The sequence below is a fragment of the Bison bison genome, unplaced genomic scaffold, assembly GCF_000754665.1.
Source record: "Bison bison bison isolate TAMUID 2011002044 unplaced genomic scaffold, Bison_UMD1.0 scf7180017864533, whole genome shotgun sequence".
In the NCBI taxonomy this organism is placed as follows: Eukaryota; Metazoa; Chordata; class Mammalia; order Artiodactyla; family Bovidae; genus Bison; species Bison bison.
The window spans coordinates 9661073-9683056 of record NW_011495082.1 but is presented as its reverse complement, the minus strand read 5'-3'; the positions used below and the strand labels follow the sequence as shown (position 1 = coordinate 9683056).

The following is a 21984-nucleotide window of genomic DNA, read 5'->3' as shown; positions in this document are numbered from 1 at the left end:
ACTGGAAAAACCATAGCCTTGACTAGACGGACCTTTGTTGGAAAAGTAATGTCTCTGCTTTTTAATATGGATTCATATATGTCCTGTGGACTATAGGGATGATGGGCAAGTAAGTTGTGACCACTGGGTGTACTGAGTGCATGATCAAAGTGTGCGAAGTGGACTATGGAAGCAACAACAAGGGGGATATAATTCCTAAAAGTAGTCAGTGTAGGCTTCCCAGAAGATGATACTGGATCTGAGGCTGGGAGGAAGGGAAATTATCCCAGTGAGGAAGTAGGAGAATCATTTGAGAAAGTAGACAATGTATATTAAGAAGCTGAGGCAAGAGCATGACTTACGTAGGAAATGTAAGTAGTTCCACAAGGCTAAAGTGAGACAAGTGGGAACAGTCCCAGATCAGAGCTTCTGGGGTCCTTGAGGGTTAGGAGTGAGGAGGAAGTTTTTCTTGGGTAATGTGTATTAGCCAGGGCAGAGATTCAGAATTGCCACTGAAAGGAACCAAAGTGGTAGCAAGGAAGAAAGCATATATCAAATCTGAAAGTCTCAGTGAGGATAGACATAGAAGTGTGAGTAGTGAAGTTTAGTGGCATGGAGAATCCGAGGAACAACAGAGTAACGTGTGAGGTGCCGTGGAGGTCAGTGGGTTGGTCTGTGAATGGAATGTATCCAGCTTACCCACAGTGGACTCCAGCCTGAATTCCTTCAAGAATGGTCAGGCTGCCTGTGTCAAGATGGAGCTCTGTGGTGTGTGAAAATGAAAGGTGTGAAATGTGGAGAGTTGGGGTCAGGCCTGCCCAACTGGCCATCTTGCTACAAGACTTCCCTGGCCCCTGGCTCTATGGGTGCTGTCAGGCTGCTCCCCAAACCTTTCCCTGTTGTGCAGGGCTGAGGTTAGTGGTGTATGCCTGCTTCTTCTGCAGGGGGCCTTAGGAATGGAAAACTGAGCATTTCTTGGTGATTTTCAGTATCCCCAGCAGCAGTATGCTGCATACAGAATGCTGCATCTGCTAGCCTCGGAAGCTGCCTGCCCGAGTGAGGCCTGCAGCTGCTCTAGGCTGCAGTGACCTACATAAGCAGCTTGGAGGCTGACTTCAGCCAAGACACGTCAGCTCCCAGACATAGTTGCTGACTTTGGCACCCCAGAGCAGGGCCACAGGACCAGAAGCTCTGTCTATGATAGAATCCTCTGTATAGTGACATTAGAGGCATTTGCTTCTACTTTGTACACGTTCTCTGGAGTGGTGTGGTCAAGAGATGAGCAAACCAAACTCTTAGCCTCAGGAGTGCCTGTGCCTTAGTGGACCCCAGGGAAGTGTTGCTTCCTTTTTCAGGATGAAGAATCACAGAGGCTTACCCAAGTAAAGTTTCTTCCTCACCCCCAACCCTCCAAGGTAGACTCCAGTTTGGGGTTTAAACTGTAAACCTCACAAATAGTGGGAACTTCTTTAGCTCCTTGAAGGGCTTGCCATGAGGCTATCTTGGGTGGTGTCATTCAAGACTCAGGGTTGGGGGGAGAAAGGACAATTCCTAGAAAGCAGAAGTATTGGAATCTTGAAGACATACTTTGGCAGGCTGGCCACGAGGGTGAGATATTCGAGCTTTTATAGGACCACCTGATTAAGAGCTCATTCAAGGGTAATGCTCCACAGGCTGTTAATACTGGCATGCTGTTGTTGTTTAATCATTAAGTCATGTTCCACTCTTTCACGACCCCATGGACTGTAGCCTGCCAGTCTCCTCTGTCCATGGGTCTGGGAAGCCCCAATACTTGGATAAACAAAGTCAGAAAGCTTTCTTTCCTGTGGATTGCTAGGAGTCTTCCCTGCATTCATGAGTATTGTGGGTTGCTAAGCAAATTCATGATCAAGTAGCTTTTTCAAACTTACAGGAAACACTTTTTTCTGGACCTGTAAAAGCAGTATTTCTTCCAACACTTATTTGTGAATCACTGAATTAGAGTTTCCCCTATAACTTCCTTCTTATTTCATCAAGATGGTTTTGGACAACATAAATTCTCCAACCTTCAGGTTACCTGTAAGTGGATCTCTATTTTCTAAGCAGCTTATAGTCTGCTTTTTTTGTGTGTGATTTATCTCATTGTTGGTGAAAATAAGATGAAAATAGATATTTCTTCTATGAGACAAGGCAGTCAAAATTATATGGGAGAAGTAGAACATAAAATTATGTGGGAAAAATTTAAAGCTGAAATGTTTTTACTGTTGAAATATCCATGTATCTTATATGTTAATATTACCAAATTCAAAAAGGAAATATATGGATATAATATTGATATCACAATACTTTTAAATGCAAATAAAATAAAAACATGTAACAACGAGGTTAAGATAAAATTTTTGAAACCAGCCAAGACAGTCTAGACAAAGCCTCCTTTTTCCAAATTTCTCCAGTTTGTTTATTTCAGTTTTTGCCATATACTATTCCTGCTTATAGCAAACCAAAAATGAAACATTGTGGTTTATAATATGAAAAACATGTATTGCAAGTGAGTCATAAAATGGAAAAATGGCTACTTAGCCAGTAGCCACATAAATTTTGGAGGATATGTATTTTTACAGGGGTGATTTATTATAGTAACAGCAAATATTTATTAAAAGCATTAAAATGGTGAAAAAGTTACCCCCAGGCAATATACAGATTCGTCATTCAGAAGCATAACATATATCAAATACATATTTATTTCTAAACTAATCCATTTTAATTACTTTTAGGTGAAGGACAAAAATCTGAAAAAGAAAGATGCAGCAAAACAGAGAGTAATTTTCCTTGCATGCAGACCCCATTTTTATTTTTATTGTATACGACCTACCAATTATTGGACCTTCCATTACACCCATATATTCACAAACTCATGAATATTTTACTCTACTAGGAGGCATTCTGTTGGCATGAATCTGATTTCCTTCCTAACGTCGGCTCCCTACTAGCAGTTTGTCTCCTTTAGCCTAATAGTGGGATTCAAAGGCATGCTATCAGTCTGAGTCTTTCAGCAAGAGTGAAAGAGTAGCAGCAGCTTCATTTCCTGGAAGCGCTCTCCAGAAGCCAGGAAGTCTGGGAAGTTTTCCAGACTGACTTGTGGAGAGAGTGGGCTAAAACTGCCCCTGCCTATTCCTGTGTGTAGGAGCTGGTAAGGCCTGAAGGGTGGGGGTAAGAAGGAAAACCCCCCTCCCCCTCCCTCCTCACCCCACCATCTCTCAGCTACTAGGCTAGATAGTATTCTTGGCTTCAGCATTCCATACATCACTTGAGCAGAGAAGGGAGATTGTGCTGGACACCTTTGTTCTTCAGCAGGGACAGCAGTAAGCAAAAATAGTACAACAAGCACTTAGAGCAGGACCTGGTATACAGGACCATGCAAATGTCTGCTCCATAAAATGCTACCTCATCAGAAGCACCATTTAAAAGGCTGTAATGTTACTATTGGGTGGATACAGTGTAATTCACCTAGCCATTCTGCTACCATTGTTTCAGTTTTTCAGTGTTATCATCTTTTAATCCAACCAGTCCATCCTAAAGGAGATCAGTCCTGAATGTTCACAGGAAGGACTGATGTTGAAGCTGAAACTCCAATACTTTGGCCACCTGATGTGAAGAACCAATTCGTTGGAAAAGACCCTGATGCTGGAAAGATTGAAGGCAGGAGGAGAAGGGGACCACAGAGGATGAGATGGTTAGATGGCATCACCAACTCGATGGACATGGGTTGGAGTAAACTCCGGGAGTTGGTGATGGACAGGGAGGCCTGGTGTGCTGCAGTCCATGGGGTTGCAAAGCGTCGGACACGACTGAGCGACTGAACTGAACTGAACCTTTTAATGAGCATATATGTGTGTGTATATATATATATATATATATATACCGTTCTCATTTGTGTGCAATTTTACAGTATTCTTGCCTGGAAAATGCCATGGGCGGAGGAGCCTGGCAGGCTACATACAGTTCATGGGGTTGCAAAGAGTTGAACATGACAGAGCCACTTCACTTCATCGTGCGTTCACATGATTTTATATTTACAGCCTATACCTTCTCGGAGTTTTTGAAGCCTCTGAGTGACTTGGCTCTTCAGAGAAGTATGACTAACTGCCCCTTCATTGCTAAAGGGGAAGGGAATGTTCTTCCTACCGACATCATTTCATATCCTTATAGCTCAAAGCCACAGAGGTGGCCTCTAAGAGTTACAGTTCCCTTAAACTGAATATATTGTGGTGAGGCAGGGACACATTCTAGAAGCTAGAAAAATCTGAGACACAAATTCTTTATTAGTGTAAACCTCTACATTTCAAAAAGCATGCTGGATATGAGCTCAGAGTATTTGCTGAAGCTTAATGATCATCTAAGATTAATACTGGCCTTCAGCAGTCTCATGATTAACATTTCCAGGCAGGTCATTAATCTCCAGGAAATGCCCGGTATTTTCATTGCTGTTTGCTTAATTGAAGAGGTGAATAATTTAGTAAAGGATGACTACATGAATTTCAACAGACTGTTTTTCTAATAAGCACAGCAGCACCCCCTAGTGAGCACACTTGGTAAATGTAAAAAACCAAAAATGAGATTTTGGAAATGGGAAATTTTTTTTAAAAGATTTATCATAGGTTTTAATTAGCAAAAGAAAGTATCTTTTTGTAAAGGAGGAAGACATTATATTTTCAAGGTGTGGGAAAACTCAGATCTAAAGTAGATGACTATCAATATTTGAATTCTCATTTTACAATAACATTATAAGATTTAACATTGTAACATTGAAAATCTTTTGTTTTAATAAGAAAACTCATTTGTTTTTTCAGGTCAGAAAGGGATCTTTGTTTGAAATAATTTCTTTCCCAGCAAAGACTGCTTTAACTAGCATAATGTGCGCTTCATATGCAGCACTCATTTATTTGGTAAGTTAAGAAAATAATTAGAATCTGGAAATATAATTATTTTATGTAAAGAAACATTGTATAGTCTATTCTTAAACCAAGATATTATTCTCTTATTACACAAAATAATTTTACATTAAAAATTATATTTCTAAGGAGCCAGGTCAATCCACCAAAAACTAAGTTGCTTAAGTAATAAAACTTATTTTACTTTTTAAAAAATTTATTACTATTTGGTCAAAACATTTTGGGTTTTGCTTTCATTAGGTTACAGGTGTTTTGTTTCTGCCATTGTGCCGTGGTTGGTTAAAGTTCAGCTTTTGTTTTTTGAATTACAAAAGTGTTCATTAAAAAGTATGACAAAAATATACAGACTTTTATAAATTAAAAAGTTATTTTCTTCTAATTCATTGCCATTTGTATTTACCTTTAATTGAAAAAAATTACAACATAAAAAAGAAAAGTACACAGCTTGATGAATTATCAGAAAATCTATAAATTGATGTATCTTATGGATCAAGAAACAAAACAGTATACTGTCATTCTAGAAGCCTCTTTCTTGCCTCTTTATGATCACTAGCCTCTTCTGTAAAGGCAAGCTCTATTTTGACTTCTAATGGCATGGTCTGTTTTGACTCATATATAAATGAAGTTGTATACCATGTTCTTTTGTGGGTCTTGTATTGCTGAACATTATCATGGTGAGATTCATTTGTTGCCTATAGCAGCAGCTTGTTGCCTGTCAGTGCTGTACAGTATTCCACTGATTAAATATACAACTATCTATTCTATCGTTGAACATTTAGATTATTTAGAACTTTGGCTATTGTGAATAGGTTGCTGTGTATGTTCTTGTACATATGTTTGGGTGAAATGTCTGGACTGTAGATTTTGCATATGTTCGTCTCTAGCATATATTGCCAAAGTTTTCCAAAACGGTTTTAACAGTTCATTCTAGCAGATTATGAATCCCAGTTGCTCTGTATCATCACTAACATTTGGCATTATCAATCTTTTCTGGTATAGCCATTTTTGTGGGTATGTAGTACTATCATATTATGTTTTTAATTTGCATTTTATTGATTATTAAGACTGAATACCTTTTTTATACATTAACTGGATATCCTCTTTTGTTAATTTCTGTTAGTCTCTTCTCATTTTCCTACTTGGAGTTGTCCATTGGTTTATTATCAATTTGTTCTTTTAACTATTATTGGAACAAGCCCTTTTTTTAGTTGAATTTGGGCAGATTTATTTTTCTCTGTGACTAGCCTTTCATTTTTAGGAATGTCTTTTAAAAGTTCTAATTTTAATGAAGTCTCATTTATTAATCCTCTTTATATTAAGTGCTTTTTATGTCTTAATTAGGGAATCTTGACTTACATCCTAATCATGAAACTACTCCCTCTGATATATCCTAGGAGCTTTGTTATTTTGCCTTTCACTTGTAGATTTATAATACATCTGGAGTTGGTATGACGCAAGGGTCAAGTTTTTCCTCCACTGTGCTGTGCTGTGCTTAGTCGCTCAGTTGTGTCTGACTCTTTGCAACCTTGTGGACTGCAGCCCGTTAGGCTCCTCGGTCCATGGGGATTCTCCAGGCAAGAATTACTGGAGTGGGTTGCCATGCCCTCCCCCAGGGTATCTTCCCAACCCAGGGATTGAACCCAGGTCTCCTTCATTGCAGGTGGATTCTTTACCAGCTGAGCCACCAGGGATGCCCACTTGATAAACTGATCCAACTCAATTTATCAGGGAAAAAAGTAAACCCCTTTCCTGTTGCCCCAGAACACCTCTTTTTTAAGATGAATTCAATGTCCTTATATATGTAGGTCTGCTTATATTCTCTTTGTTCTAGCCAACTGATCTGTCTATTCTTATACCAATTCAATGCTGTATTATTTACTGGCGCTTTACATTAAGTCTTCATAACTGGTAAAATAGGTTCTCCTTCCAATCTATGAGCATGGTATATTTCTCTATTTATTTAGATCTTCTTTCTGTTAATAAACTTATGGCTTTTTTGTTAGAGGTCTTTTACCTATTTATTTTTTTGATCATATTGAAACAGACAAGAATAAAGGTTAAATTTTCCTAATAATCCAGATTTAGTGCAATCCCAATTAAAATTTGAGCAGGTGTGTATGTGTACATCAACTAGTTTATTCTAAAATTTACAAGAAAATGCCAAAGAATAGCTAAAACAACTTAGAAAAAAAAAGTGTAAAAGAACTCATTTTAAACATATTTACAATTTTTAAAAACTCTGAATTTATCAAATGTTTTGCAAATGTTTTAAAATTTTGAGAAATGTTCAGTATCTTAAATGTGACTCTCATACAAGATTGATGCAAATATACTGCAGAAAATGAGTTGGATGAAATGGCTATGGTGAAACTAAAACAAAACTAGATTAAAACTAAAATTACTTGAATTTTTCAAAGACTTCTGAAATCATCCTACATGACTTATGCTATAAACTAAGAATAGAAACAATTTTTTTGGTGACCTCTGATAATTTGTGATATATTCATCCAAGTCCTAGGAGAGGTCAGGGCTAGAATTCTGGTTTTGAATGCAAATAACATCTATGTTGGAAGTTAATGCCCTGAGAGTGGAACCATGCCAAGTGAAAAGAGTAGAAAGTTGACAGAAATGTGAAGAACACTTTCTGTTTAAGATAAGCTAAGAAGAAATCCATGAAGGAGACAGAAGACCAATAATAAGAAAAGCAGGAAGAGAATCAGGAGAAATGCTGTCAAGGAATTAGACTCAGGAAGTTGTGAGTAGTTAAGAGTAACATACAAGCAGAAAAAGTTAAGTAAAATGAAGATCTGAAAAGTGTCCGTTAGATCTAGTAGTAAAGTTGGAATTAATCATCTTGAGAACTACTTTAGCAGAAAGAGTGAAAAGATGATAAAATGGAAACCATGAATGTATGTCCTGGTTTGATCAAGAAAAGAGTTTGTCGTAGTCAAGAGGGAAACAGGGCCACAGGGATTTTAAAGTTTTAAATTTCAGAATAGAATATACTTTAGTATGTTACAGGTTACAGGGAAGGAGCTAGTCAAGAATGAGAGGTTGAAGAGGCAAGCAATAATTAATAGACAAGTTGATAGGTAGGGTATAGGTTTTAAGCAAAGATGGAGAAATACTGACCTTAATCAAGATCTTTCATTTTCTGAGACTTGGACAGAATTGGTTATGGTGGGCACAGATAAAATGTTGTAAGTGAGGGAAGAAGAAATGTATCAAAGAGGACATGGCTCCCCAACCTTCTTTTCATAGCATGGCATACATAGAAAACCATCCTAGTTGTGATAAATGGTTAAAGCTGTCTGTAGCTGGAAGTGATGGACCTCAAGATTTTATAACTCTAGATTTGGGTGTACTCAGATATAAGTAACATTGATAGTACCTTAATACTATCAATTGATAGTACTGATAGTACCTTAATCAATACAGCTATTTAAATACCTCACTTAATTAGAAGTCCGGAGTCCGGCAGTTCCTGGGTTTGTACAGTGGATCTACAGCATCATCACGAGCCCAGGGCCTCTCCATCTCTCTCCCCAACTATCCTGTTGGTTGGTTTTGGTTCTTAGGTTTGCTGCCTTACGCTCATACCTTACATCCGTATCAGCCTCCAAAGCAAGGAGGAGAGAGTAGAGGCAAAGACAGTCTTTTTTCTATATAAAAAGGAGGAAACTTTCCCCCAAATCCTTCCGATCTTCCTCCCCAGCAGACAAATTTTATTATGTTGGCCAGAGGGGTCACATTGCCAGATGGTAACAGTAATGCCAGGAAGTGAAGGGAAGCATCTGGTGTCCCCATTCTGAGGTGGGAGACAGGCAAGTAAAGAGGAGGCAGGAGGTCAGGAGGAAAGGGCTGTTCAAGCCAAGGCTCGCCCTCCTTTCTGTCCCTCTCTTTAGGAACATCTGAGCATTGGTTGCCTATTATGTCACCTTGGAGGCATCATCGCTTTGGTAAAAGAAGCTAGTTTAGGTGTTCTCGTATTTTATAGATTTTATTATTCTTGTTGCTTGCCTTAAATGCTTGGCATCATCATCTCCATCAGTAAAGTTATAGGTTTAACAGAATCAGCTCTTAGTGATTCTCAGTTTTTGAAGTTTTTTTTCATCTATGTTTTGTTTTGACACCCTTAAAGTACTGAATGGCATTTTTGAGGAAAAGTGGATCACAAGTTTGTTTAGAAATCATTGATTCTAAATCATTAATTTACTAAATTCTTACCAAAATGTTTATGCCCTTCCAATGGAACGTAATTGGTATAACCAAAGTCTATATGGGAAAAAAGTAAAAACAGAAAACCTACTTTGAGATATTAACATGTTTGATGATAAATTCCATCTCTCAGAAAATGTTTAATTAAGTCAGGAGAATAAAGGAATGTTTCATTTAATTAGAGAATAAAGATGTAAAACATGAATTAGAAATGTGAAGCATATTTTTATTAAAGCATACTATGTTTTAATTTTCCTTCTAGATTATGGCATATTTATAATTAGGAATCAGCCTCCTCACGTTTATCATGTGCCAGAGGAAGCTGAAAAAAAGCACCTCTTTGTAGAATATACAGATCAATGATTTTATGTTAAATGTTTTATTGCATTATTGGATTTTTATCTGTTAAGTTTAGTAGTATAACACAATCATACTCCAATAATAAAAAAAGAAACATTAACTTTTTAAAAATTATTAGACAGTCTGTGTTAATGCTGTGCTGGAGAAGATAATGAAGATTTTCCAAGAAGAAGAATCCATAAGGCAAAACAGAGAGGAGAGTGAAAATTTTAGAAATGCCTTTTCGGAGCCTGTGCTTTCTGAGCCTCTGTTTCCTGAAGGTGAAATCAAAGCGAAACCTTACAGGTCACTACCGGAGAAGCCAGACAGTATTTCCGATCGCCCCAAACTTCCTGCTAATAAGTTGAGTAATAAGATTCAGGTTTTACATTCTGTGTTTGATCAATCAGCTGAAATGAATGAATGAACAAATCTGAACTTAAATATCACTGAACAGAGCTTAAGCATTATCTAATGACATAACTCGGAAACTAGTTTTTATGTTCTGACTGCTCTGCTTTGAAAAAAATGGGGGCGGGGGAGGGACTATTGCTAAAATGTCATTCTCAAGTATTTATATGGTAGAGAAAATAAAATGAATCAATGTTGACTATGTGATATGTTTTAATGAACAAGAAAATGTACCCTTTGGTGAATTAGACTCTATGCAGTGGTTTATAATATGCACATGTTTATAATACATTTATGTTTGTAGTAAAGACTTGTTTAGAGTATCTTTCCAATTATTTATCTGGGAGGGAAAAAAACCCTATTAAAATGCTACATATCTTTTTCAGAGATAATAAAAGGATATATATTTTCTATCTACAGGCTGCATAGTTTGAGTTTCCCTATTATCAGTTGTTTTAAAACTCATCTATAACGTTATGAAGGGCTTGACATTCATAGATGTAAATTTATATTGTTTACAAATCTGGTGAGAAGATGTCTGTATTTGAGAATGGGATGTGACATGACATCTTTATTTCCGCATCTAGAGGAACAAATTAAAAACCAGAAACCAAGTCCATGTTACTCATTGTTGCCACTGGATCCTCAGGAAAAACTGCTTCTGTGATTGGTCCCACAAACCAGGGTCATGGTTTTTGCCTGCTGGAGGTACTTTGGTTTCTTCCATGCATTTTCAATTCTGGACATGTGTTAAGTCATGGGAGGATCAGTGCCTGATATAATAGACTGAGATGTACCCATTCTAGAGATGGTACATTTTTTGTACCTGGTGGGTAACTGCTGCTGTAAATAGTATTTATAAAAAACCCAGGCCTGGCTCATAAATAGTCTATTGAAAGCAAGTGTTGGCATATGGGTAGCATGTAGCAATATATCGGAAAAAATATGATATATAGCAAAAGGCTCTATAAGCACAGCCTTAATGATACCTATTTTATTCCCTTATTATTTTTACAATAGCCAAGAGAAAGGATCCAAGTGGACCCCTTAGAATACTAAGCCTTAATTCAGCCCTGTGTCATTAAGAAGATTACTGTGGTTTGAGACTAAGTTCCAATATTGACAAAAAGCTTTTCTCATTCTGAATTCATAATCTGTTCCTCATAGTTCTTTCTGGTCCCGCTTATTCTCATATTCCACCATGCGCTGCTGAGTTTTAGATGATCAGTACCCAGGGTTTTATAATACAGCGTGGGCACGAGGCAACCAGAGGAGTGATGGCCATAAATAGCTGGCGTAGAAAAAGCAGGGTGAACTAACCTACACAGGCCTGCGAACTCAGAAGAAAAGACTGAGGAACAACACCCTATATCTCTGCTCTCTGTGATGTTTGGTTGTACATACATGTGCAAAATTCTATACAAATAAAAAAAATTTTTAATGTTATTTAGAAATTTCATTTGGCTCTCTGAACACATTTCACATCTCTTATGGCTAGCAGCAACTGTCTCCTCATTACTTTGAAACTGTCTACCATGACCTGAGAGAAATTGAGCTGAAGTTTACTTGGTTTCGCTGTCAAGCAAGTTGTTTCCTATTTCTAAATTCAGCATGTACACTGATCCCATTTTGGGAAGTATTTTTCAAGTGTAAAAGGCCTGCTATATATTTGGAAAAACTGAATAGTTAAAACTAAGTATTTCAATGTGTTTAAATTTTACCTTAAAAAATTCTAATAACCATCAATAGGTGGGGTGGTGAACACATGCAAAAATGAAACAAGACTAGAAGAATGCTGATGACTGTTGAAGGTGGGTGCTGGGAGTTTATTATTCTCTTCACTTTGTATACATTAAAATTTTTCCATGATAAAGTCTACTATATCAAGTAGGGATTTTTCCCCTAAATTTTTCTTTGTAGATCTAATTTTTTTTAACCTTTTCTTCACTCTGGTTACTCCAAATTATTTTTATCCTTCTTCAAATGCACATTTCAAACCTATAACCTTGAGTTTCCAATCAATCCAGAGGATTGGCTGAAAAGTATTCTATAGATCCCGATGATGATCCTTACATCACACTAAGTACATGTGCTTTGGAACCTTTCATAAATATGACTGTTAAAGATGAAAAACGTGCTTGTGTTGGAAAAAGTTAGTCATCTTTGGTTATTCTAAAACTACTTTCGAAACATACACAACATTTTTCATTGCCATTAAGTTTTATCAGAAGGAACTCGGAATTACTTTGAAGATTCCAGTAGCATAATAGTCAGAGTCACACTTAAAAGGCTCATTAGAAAGAGTCACATAAATATTCCCATTGTCCACTGTCACTGTGTGAATCCTTTGCTTTATTCCTTTGGAGCACCACATGGGTTTTGCTGATGGGTCTTTAGGATCTATAGACTGATACAGTCCTTCTCCTGTTTCCAAAGTAATTTTGTACTTATGCCAGGGGCAAACTATACATGCTCGTCCATCAAATTCCTGGGGAAAGAAATAATTGACTTTATAATATGACATTTCCAGTGTTGACAATAAATCTCAGACTCAGAACAGAATTTACTGCAGAAGAACCAGGCTGCAAAACAGGCTTCTCTTTTTACCTCCTATTTCCCAACTATTCAGCATAAGGCAGAACCTAATCTTAGCAGTCATCAAGTTCTTCTGCAGTTGATAAGAAACCCAGTGTGTTAGAGCTCTATCAGAAGATAACCATCCCAGGCAACTACCCCATGTGACCCCAGTATGCTGTTATCTGTTAGATATTATGTCACTTCTGTGACGGAAATGGGGCAAGGGCTTCGAGTGCTTCTAAATGAGTCTTCACTAGCTGGTGGAAGAATGGTAAGCCTCAGATATAATTTCAAGAGAGGTTACTAAAGGCATAAGTGCATATGTTAACTAAAGAGCAATTTATGATCCAAAGTAGTTCATTTCAAACTTTTAGCTGTCCTAAAGCAGTGCTTCTAAAATTTTAAAGGACATGGGAATCACCAAGATCTTGTTTAAATCAAGCCCTTGTTTAAGCTCAGTAGTCCTAGAACAGGCTGCAATATTTGCATTTCCAAGACACTCCCAGGTGTCACCAATGCTGTTGGTCTGTGAACCACACTTTGAGCAGCAAGGTTTTATAGCTCTCGTGATGGTCTGAAACTGAGGGAAATTCTTCCACACTATCATCCAGATGCTGACATTTTTATCTCCACACGAGAAGTGCAGAAATGCTGTTTCGTACCACGTCTCCTGCTCTGTCAGGAAACATTTTCATAACTCATAAGTTCATGTTCATAATTTAAGCACACATCTTTTAACATGAGGACAGGTCTGGAAGTAGGTAGATATGAGTTGTATAGCGAGTGGAACACTAAATTTAAGCATGTACTTTGTGCCAGAGACATAGAGACAGAGAAGGGAGAGAGAGATCAGTTTCATGAGGTAGAAAAGAAGAAATCAGGCAGCTAGTTTGGGAATGCAAGGAAGTAAAACAGTGCCCCCATCTTCCCTGAGTTAAGCCTTCAAAGTGTTCTTTCTTTCTTAAAATATATATATTGATATTTTTATTATATCATGAAAGTAATATATACACATTGGAAAAATTCAAACTATGTAGAATTATAGAAAGTAATTTTTTTTTAATGAGACCTCTTTAGACTTATTATTCTTTGACTTGCTTTTCTTCACTCAAAAATATACTGTTGACATTCATGCCGCATTAACTTACTGGCTGTATACTATTCCACAGGCCTCCCTGGTGGCTCAGATGGTAAAGAATCTGCCTACAGTGTGGGAGACCCTGGTTCAATCCTTGGGTTGGGAAGATCCCCTGGAGGAGGGCATAAAAACCCACTCCAGTAATTCTTGCCTGGAGAATCCCCATGGACCGAGGAGCCTGGTTGGCTACAGTCCATGGGCTTACAGTTGGACACGACTGAGCAACTAAGCACAGCACAGCATACGATTCCACAGCATGGCGAGTCCTAGTTTAAACTGTTTCCTCTTGTTAAAACAGTTAAATTTCCTTCCATTTTTCATTACAATGAATAATACCACAATGAACTTCTTAAATATGTACTTAACAAATGTTTAAGTGTATATATACTTCTATATGTGCATATACTTAAGAAGTATATGCACATATGTAAGCATATATATATACTTTTGTACAATAATATGCACAGTAGATCTTTCAAAGTATATTTACTAGGTCAGAAGACATGTATATTTCTCATCTTTACCTGTAAAATGGTTTTCTTTACATTGTTAGTGTTGTGAATTTCTAGAATATTGGTAATTATACTCAAAGCATGAAAATATAGTTCAAACCCAAATATAAATTGTTTGTGAATAGAGACAGTAAATATAATAGGAATATAAATAGGAAACATCTGAATTTGTTGAAAACAGATTTACTTTACATACCTCTATTTCTCCCAAATGTAAAGGTCCTCCTGAGTCTGCAAAGAAATTGAACATACATCTGGTCACTAAGAACTGAAATTTTAATAGCTTTCTGGACAGTAAATAAATACAAGGTTTACAAATGAAAAACAAAATCTTACGGTAACAGCGAATATCCATAGCATGAAATTCTCCTTTGTGGTAGAAAATCACCACTTCTCTGTCATGGACAACAGCTGTTATTCTTTCAGATCTTTTAATGTCTTCTTCTCTACCCACATAGACAGAAGCATATTGCTCCTTCATTTCAGGATCTTGTTCAGAGCCACCAGGATCCATGCTAGTGGAACAACAACAAAACCACACACACACACAAAAAAAGAAAGAAAGAAAAAAATTGCAAGTGGTCTTCACTAGTTTCATTACACTTAACTCACAGAGATAATCATAAGAGAAGTTTGATTTCCCTGAGACTGATGGAGGTACTTTTAAAAATACTGGATTATAGTCAGTCATGATTGTAAGTTAGAACTCTTAAAGCCTGCCAAAATTAGGGAGGACTGACCACTTTTAGGCTGGACTTGTACTTGATGCACTTCATTGCCTAAGGTAGATATTTCAGAACTCCTGACAGATACTAAAGTCTCACTATCCTTTTATTCCCTCTCAAATTCAATGCTAAACAACATCTGCATATTATCAGTGTTGTTTTTAGCTTTTGTTGAAGTTAGGATTCTTCGGCAAGGGCCTAACAGAAGCAGAAGAGATTAAGAAGAGGTGGCAAGAATACAAAAGAACTGTACAAGAAAATTCTTAATGACCCAGATAACCACGATGATGTGGTCACTCCCCTAGAGCCAGACAGCCTGAAGAGTGAAGTCAAGTGGGACTTAGGAAGCATTACTACGAACAAAGCTAGTGGAGGTGTCAAAATTCTAGCTAAGCTACTTCAAATCTTAAACCAAAATGCTGTTAAAGTGCCGCACTCATTATGCCAGCAAATTTGGAAAACTCAGCAGTGGCCACAAAACTGAAAAAGGTCAGTTTTCATTCTAATCCCAAAGAAAAGCAGTGCCAAAGAATGTTCAAATTACCATACAATGACACTCATTTCCACACCAGGAAGATTTTGGTCAGAATCCGTCAAGCTAGGCTTTAGCAGTATATGAACTGAGAACTTCCAGACGTATAAGCTGGATTTAGAAAAGGCAGAGGAACCAGAGATCAAAAGCTAGGGAATTCCAAAAAAACATCTACTTCTGTTTCACTGACTATGCTAAAGCCTTTGACTGTGTGGATCACAACAAACTGTGGAATATTCTTAAAGAGATGGGAATACCAGACCACCTGACCTGCTGCCTAAGGAACCTGTATGCAAGACAAGAAGCAACAGCTAGAACCAGACATGGAACAATGGACTGGTTACAAATTGAGAAAGGAGTACATCAAGGCTGCATATTGTCACCCTCTTATTTAACTTATATGCAGAGTACATCATGTGAAATGCTGGGCTAGATGAAGCACAAGCTGGAATCAAGATTACAGGGAGAAATATCAATAACCTCAGATATGCAGATGATACCACTTTAATGGCAGAAAGTGAAGAGGAACTAGAGCTTCTTGATGAAGGTGAAAGAGGAGAGTCTAAAAGCTGGCTTAAAACTCAACATTCAAAAAACTAAGATTGTGGTATCTGGTCGCATCACTTCATGGCAAATAGACGGGGAAAATGTGGAAACAGTGTCAGATTTCATTTTCTTGGGCTCCAAAATCAATGTGGATGGTGACTGCAACCACGAAATGAAGAGACATTTGCTCCTTGGAAGAAAAACTATGTCAAGCCTAGACTGTTTTAAAGCAGAGACATCACTTTGCTAACAAAGGTCCATATAGTCAAAGCTATGGTTTTTCCAGAAGTCTTGTATGGATGTGAGAGTTGGACCATAAAGAAGGCTGAGCACCAAAGAATTGATGCTTTTGAACTGTGGTGCTGGAGAAGACTCTTGAGAGTCCTTTGGACTGCAAGGAGATCCAACCAGTCAATCCTAAAGGAAATCAGTCCTGAATATTCATTGGAAGGACTGATGCTGAAGCTGAAACTCCAATACTTTGGCCACCTGATGTGAAGAGCTGACTCACTGGTAAAGACCCTGATACTGGGGAAAATTGAGGGCAAAAGGAGAAGGGGGCGACAGAGGATGAAATGGTTGGATGTTATCACTGACTCAATGGACATGAGTTTGCACAAACTCCAGGAGATAGTGGTGGACAGAGAAGCCTGGCGTGCCTGGTCACAGAGTCGGACACGACTTAATGAATGAACAACAGGATTCTTCAACAGTCTGAATAGTCTTGAACCTCTTGGTTAAAAGGTGGCTAAGTTGGTTTTGCCTGGTGTGGACAGCCAGCTCATACAGATCAACCAGATAACCATATTCTAGTAGGACGCAGAAGTGTGAATGGATGCCTTTAATTTTCTTAATTCACATAGAAAATGGCATTACTTTCTTCTGTCTTACTTGGGCATTCAAAACAGTGACTTTCTCTTCAATTTATAGAAAGAAGTATATAAATTTTAGAGAAATCTGTAAGGTATTCTAAATTTTTTTTTTCTTAGCACAGATATTCAGCCTATTTGAGAACAACCCTTTCAAAGGGATCTTCTATATACTTCAAGAACATAGCCATGGTCTATTAATTTCATATGAGAAAGAAACATCAAAGATATATCATTGTCAGGGGTTTCAGGCCCCATGTAGAGGATTTCCCTGAGGGCCTCCCTTATGTTGGTATTTTTATTTTTTCTATGATAGTTTCTAAGTAAAAGTGTATATCCTGTTTTGCCAAGAATTTCTATATTTGTTTCCTTTATCTCCTAATAATTAGAGCAATGGTTAACAGTGCAAACTTCAGGGAACAAATATGACATCTCTGTAATTTCCTAAACTTGATTAGTGTAGTGCTTTCCTTTATTCATTGAATTCAAAGTTCCTGCCTCTCCTCAGTAAGAAAATTGAGTGAGGCACAAACTCAATTTGGGCTCATGAACTGGAATGAAGGAGCCTACAGAAAAGAAATAAAGAAGGATGTGCTAAGTTGCTTCAGTTGTTTCCGACTCTGCGACCCCATAGACCACAGGCCGCCAGGCTCCCCCGTCCGTGGGATTCTCAGGACAAAAACACTGGAGTGGGCTGCCATTTAACTTCCAGGTTTTAGGTTTGTGCAACTATGTGGTTTGTGATTGTGATTGGGCAGACTGAGAAAGGAATGATATTTTGAAAGAAAGGAAAATTAAGGAACTAGTTACATTTTGTACAAAGTGAGTCTGAGGTACTCAAGACATATCAAGTCAAAAGTCAGATATATGAGACTAGAGTTGAGCCTCACTAGAGAAATAAATTTGGAAGTTTTCAAACTACAGAATTCAACACAATCACTTGGAGTGGGAGTGTCAATAGGGAATGAGGTCTAACAATTTCTGAAGAACATCCAATATTTAGACTTTGTGGATTAGCCATGCTTGACCAGAGGCTGGATTGCAACATTTCTAAACAATTATCTGGTTTTACTTGATTTTGGCAGGTGCCCAAAGTATACAAACTACTCAGATGGTAACATTTACCTCCACACTGCTGCATGTGCCGTCCTTATCACATTTTGAGACAGAACAGAAGGGCAATAATGATAAAAATGGGGACAGACAGATGAATTGAAAAGAGGAAGGGGGAATAGGCTGAAGAAAAAGAAAAATATGGAATATGCAACACATATAACTAACAAAGGATTGATTCAGAAAACATGAAGTATTCCTATAAACAAGAAAAGGCAACCATTATAAAAATGGGCAAAAGACACAAACATTTAAACATTTCACAGATGAGGAAATCTGAATAGCCAGAAATCACATGTAAAGATGCTCAACCTAATTGGTAGGAAAATGTAAAAGAAATATAAAGCAAAGTCAAAATAGGATACTGTTTTCCATCCACCAGACTGGCAAAAAATAACAAGGATTGGCAAGGATATGGAGCAACTGTTAGTGATGACATCAATTAGAGGTACAACAATTACCTAGCAAAGCTGAACATATTCATGACCCAATAATCCCACTTCAGATAAATTCCATAGACATGTGCACAGGTGCACCAGGAAAAATGCACAAGAATGGTTATAACAGCAAAAGATAGGAAACAAGTCAAATCTATCAACAGTAGAATGGATGATTTTTATGCTCATTCAATGGAATATTGTGCAGCAGTGAAAACTGTATGGCTGTGTCAAGTTGGATTAGTCAAAACTGTAACTTTAAACAAAAAAAATTTTAAGAATTCAGAGTATGCTTCTATTTTTATAAAGTGCCAAAAGAGGCAAAACAAAACAATGTATTATTTGTGGATAAATTTATATAGGGAAAATTTACAAAGAAAAGCAAGGGAATAATAAACACAAATTTTAAGTGTTTATCAATGTATTACATTTACTCATATTTAAAATTACTTTTTTTCCCTCAAATTTAAGTGGTATCCTACTTTATGTAATAAATGATCCAAAATCCAAGAAAAGGGATAAAATGGTACTTTCTGTCCTCAGAGAATGTATATGTAAACAGATCATGAATAGACTATTTGAAATTTTTGTACAGCTTATTTCAAGACTTGCCATAGAGGAAGAAATAAATCTATAGTTCTCTTACTTTTCTTTTTCCAGGCAACAAATAGAAAAGAAATACAAGACTGAAGCAAGTACCAAAATACATGAGATATGGATTAGCACCAGAAGTTAATTAAATTCTATTGAACTCCCAAATAAATGAGAACCAAACACTATCCTTTCTCGTTTCAGTCTCTTGGAGACTTTGCAGGGTTTTCCCCCCAACCAAGGCAAATTGTAGGGAACTTTGCATGGGCTGATAAGAAATGAGCAGAGAAAGCTGGGGCTAAATGATAAGGGTTTCAGAGAAATATGATCAGTTTTGCATTTTGCTTAGAAAAGTATTATCTCATCCTTCAAATAATTGTTCCCTCTAAGCATCATAGGTGGTACTATTTATGATATCTGGTGACTATAATTAACACCCATATTATTCTTAATTAAATAATGTGAATATCACAGTCCATTCAGACAGCAATACAAGTCACTTTTATTCACTTTAATTACTGTTACTTTGATGCACTATTCATATACTCCTACACATTTTCTCTGTGTTGAGTCAGCTTTAAGATAGTAGACTCTTAAAGTAAGAAAATGAAAAATTAAACTGCATTACTCAGTATGGGAGCTAGAAGAAAACTGCTTAAAGAAATGTTGAGCATTTTGTTCCACGGTTCTCTTCAAGAGATATTTTTTGGACTGTACCTAAAATTAGGTTTCTAAAGGTGCTAACACCACATAAAATTACTGATTAGCTAAATGAATCCTCTGTCTCTATTAGATACCTTTCTGGCATAAGGAATCTTTTCAGCATAACTTAAGTTTCTATAAGACAGTGGGGACAAAAGAAACATGAAATTAAAGGAATTTCTTCTTATTCTTGAGCACAAAAGCATAAAGTTGCTTTTACTGAGTCTGGGGACTTGACCTATACTTATCAGAATGCAAAACTCCAAGGTGACACCTTTACTTTAGGTTCAGAGACAAGAAATGCCATAGCTTTAGACTTCTTTGTCTGGCAGAATAATAGATAAAACTAGCTACCCTTTAGTGAGTGCCAACTGCTTGGACTCTGCATATATGAATTCATTAATCCCAAGAAAAAATGCCTATTTTCCAGATGAGGAAACTAAGGGTAAAGGACTTTAACAAAAGCTTGCCCAAACTCATAAAATCGCAGTGAAGATTCAAACCGAGATCTTATGTCTAAACTTTGTGAACACTGATATAAAAATCTTACCATTTTATCTAAGTAGCATCCACGGATTTATAAAAATAGGTGGCATGCATATAAACTATCTTGAAGGTACAAAACCTTTTAGCAAAGATGTTTGTGTGTATACTCCACATATACATATCCTTAGATGATGATCCTGAATTTTTTTTAATTTAGGAAAGCCAATGTGCAAGACTTGTGTCAACAAATGTTTAAAACAAAATCTGTTCAGTTCAGTCGCTCAGTCGTGTCCGTACCTGCGACCCCATGGACTGCAGCACTCCAGGCCTCCCTGTCCATCACCAACTCCCAGAGCCTACTCAAACTCATGTCCATCACTTTGGTGATGCCATTCAACCATCTCATCCTCTGTCCTCCCCTTCTCCTCCTGCCTTCAATCTTTCCCAGCATCAGGGTCTTTTCCAATGAGTAGGTTCTTCGCATCAGGTGGCCAGAGTATTTGAGTTTCAGCTTCAACATCAGTCCTTCCAATGAATATTCCCAGGACTGATTTCCTTTAGGATGGACTAGTTGGATCTCCTTGCAGTTCAAGGGACTCTCCAGAGTCTTCTCCAACACCACAGCTCAAAAGCATCAATTCTTCGGTGCTCAGCTTTCTTTATAGTCCAACTCTCCCATCCATACATGACTACTGGAAAAACCAATAGCCTTGACTACATGGACCTTGGCTGGCAAAGTAATGTCTCTGCTTTTGAATATGCAGTCTAGGTTGGTCATAGCTTTTCTTCCAAGGAGCAAGTGTCTGAATCGCCAGTCCAGGTTCGATGCAGGATACAGGAAGCTTGGGGCTGGTGCACTGGGATGACCCAGAGGGATGGTATGGGCAGCGAGGAGGGAGAGGGGTTCAGGATTGGGAACAGGTGTACACCCGTGGCGGATTCATGTTGATGTATGGCAAAACCAATACCATATTGTAAAGTAATTAGCCTCTAATTAAAATAAATAAACTTAAAAAAAAAAAAAGACCCAGCAAAGCAGCTGTTAAAAGCAGAGACATTACTTTGCCAACAAAGGTCCGTCTAGTCAAGGCTATGGTTTTTCAGGTAATCATGTATGGATGTGAGCGCTGGACTATATAGAAAGCTGAGCACAGAATTGATGCTTTTTAACTATGGTATTAAAGACTCTTGAGAGTCCCTTGGACTGCAAGGAGATCCAACCAGTCCATCCTAAAGGAAAGTAGACCTGAATATTCATTGGAAGGAGTGATGCTGAAGCTGAAACTCCAATACTTTGGCCACCTGATGCAAAGAACTAACTCATTTGAAAAGACCCTGATGCTGGAAAGATTGAAGGCGGGAGAAGGGGATGACAGAGGATGAGATGGTTGGATGGCATCACCTACTCAGTGGATATGAGTTTGAGTATACTCTGGCAGTTGGTTAAGGACAGGGAGGCCTGGCATGCTGCAGTCCATGGGGTCGCAAAGAGTCAGACACGACTGAGCAACTGAACTGAACTGAACGGAAGCCGCAGGTCCGGGGTGAGGACCAGCCTTGACGATGAACAAGCTCGATGGGCCCGCAGTGCCCGGGCGGAAGCCTGCGCTGGGGGTTCATGGTTAAAGAGAACAGCGTTTAGGGCGGCGAAGCCGCAGAGCTCAAAAGAGCCAGGAGGAAACTCAGCACTGCAACCGCGAACCCACTCTCGGTCTCCGCCGCCGCCGGAAGCCCGAGCCCCGGGCCCTCCGCCCGGCCGGAAGCGGCGAGTCTCGCGAGCCCCGCCCGCGCGCGGCCGCCCAACCCGCGCCAGGAACAGAACTTACCTTCCCGGAGTCCCTGCCCCACTCCGCGAGACCCGGCCGCAGCGCCCCCCGC

At 38.2% G+C, this 21984-nt stretch overlaps 2 protein-coding genes across 2 annotated transcripts in view; one reads left to right on the top strand and one right to left on the bottom strand.

Moving 5' to 3' along the window:
• SPATA9 (spermatogenesis associated 9) overlaps positions 1-11472 on the top strand; it is a 28057-nt gene extending 16585 nt beyond the window's left edge. The window contains exons 4-5 of the mRNA XM_010831948.1: positions 4809-4904; positions 9607-11472. Of these exons, the coding sequence (XP_010830250.1) occupies positions 4809-4904; positions 9607-9894 (384 nt within the window). The 3' untranslated portion in view covers positions 9895-11472. The remainder of the gene's footprint in view (positions 1-4808; positions 4905-9606) is intronic.
• A 144-nt stretch (positions 11473-11616) lies between these two features.
• On the bottom strand, positions 11617-21975 carry RFESD (Rieske (Fe-S) domain containing). Its single transcript, XM_010831947.1, has 4 exons — positions 21933-21975; positions 14442-14620; positions 14302-14336; positions 11617-12366 (listed from the first exon to the last, which is right to left on the bottom strand). Exons 2-4 carry the CDS (start codon positions 14617-14619, stop codon positions 12103-12105), a joined length of 477 nt encoding a protein of 158 aa, XP_010830249.1. The 5' UTR covers position 14620; positions 21933-21975; the 3' UTR covers positions 11617-12102.
• Between the last annotated feature and the right edge of the window lie 9 nt (positions 21976-21984).

Bases quoted from the DNA above. Each gene is read 5' to 3' on its own strand.
- RFESD (XM_010831947.1), bottom strand. From the start codon at position 14,619: ATGGATCCTGGTGGCTCTGAACAAGATCCTGAAATGAAGGAGCAATAT. The intron at 14,337-14,441 runs GTAAGATTTTGT...ATTTCTTTGCAG, and splicing joins TATGGATATTCGCTGTTACC to ACTCAGGAGGACCTTTACAT. The intron at 12,367-14,301 runs GTATGTAAAGTA...TTCTTTCCCCAG, and splicing joins TACATTTGGGAGAAATAGAG to GAATTTGATGGACGAGCATG.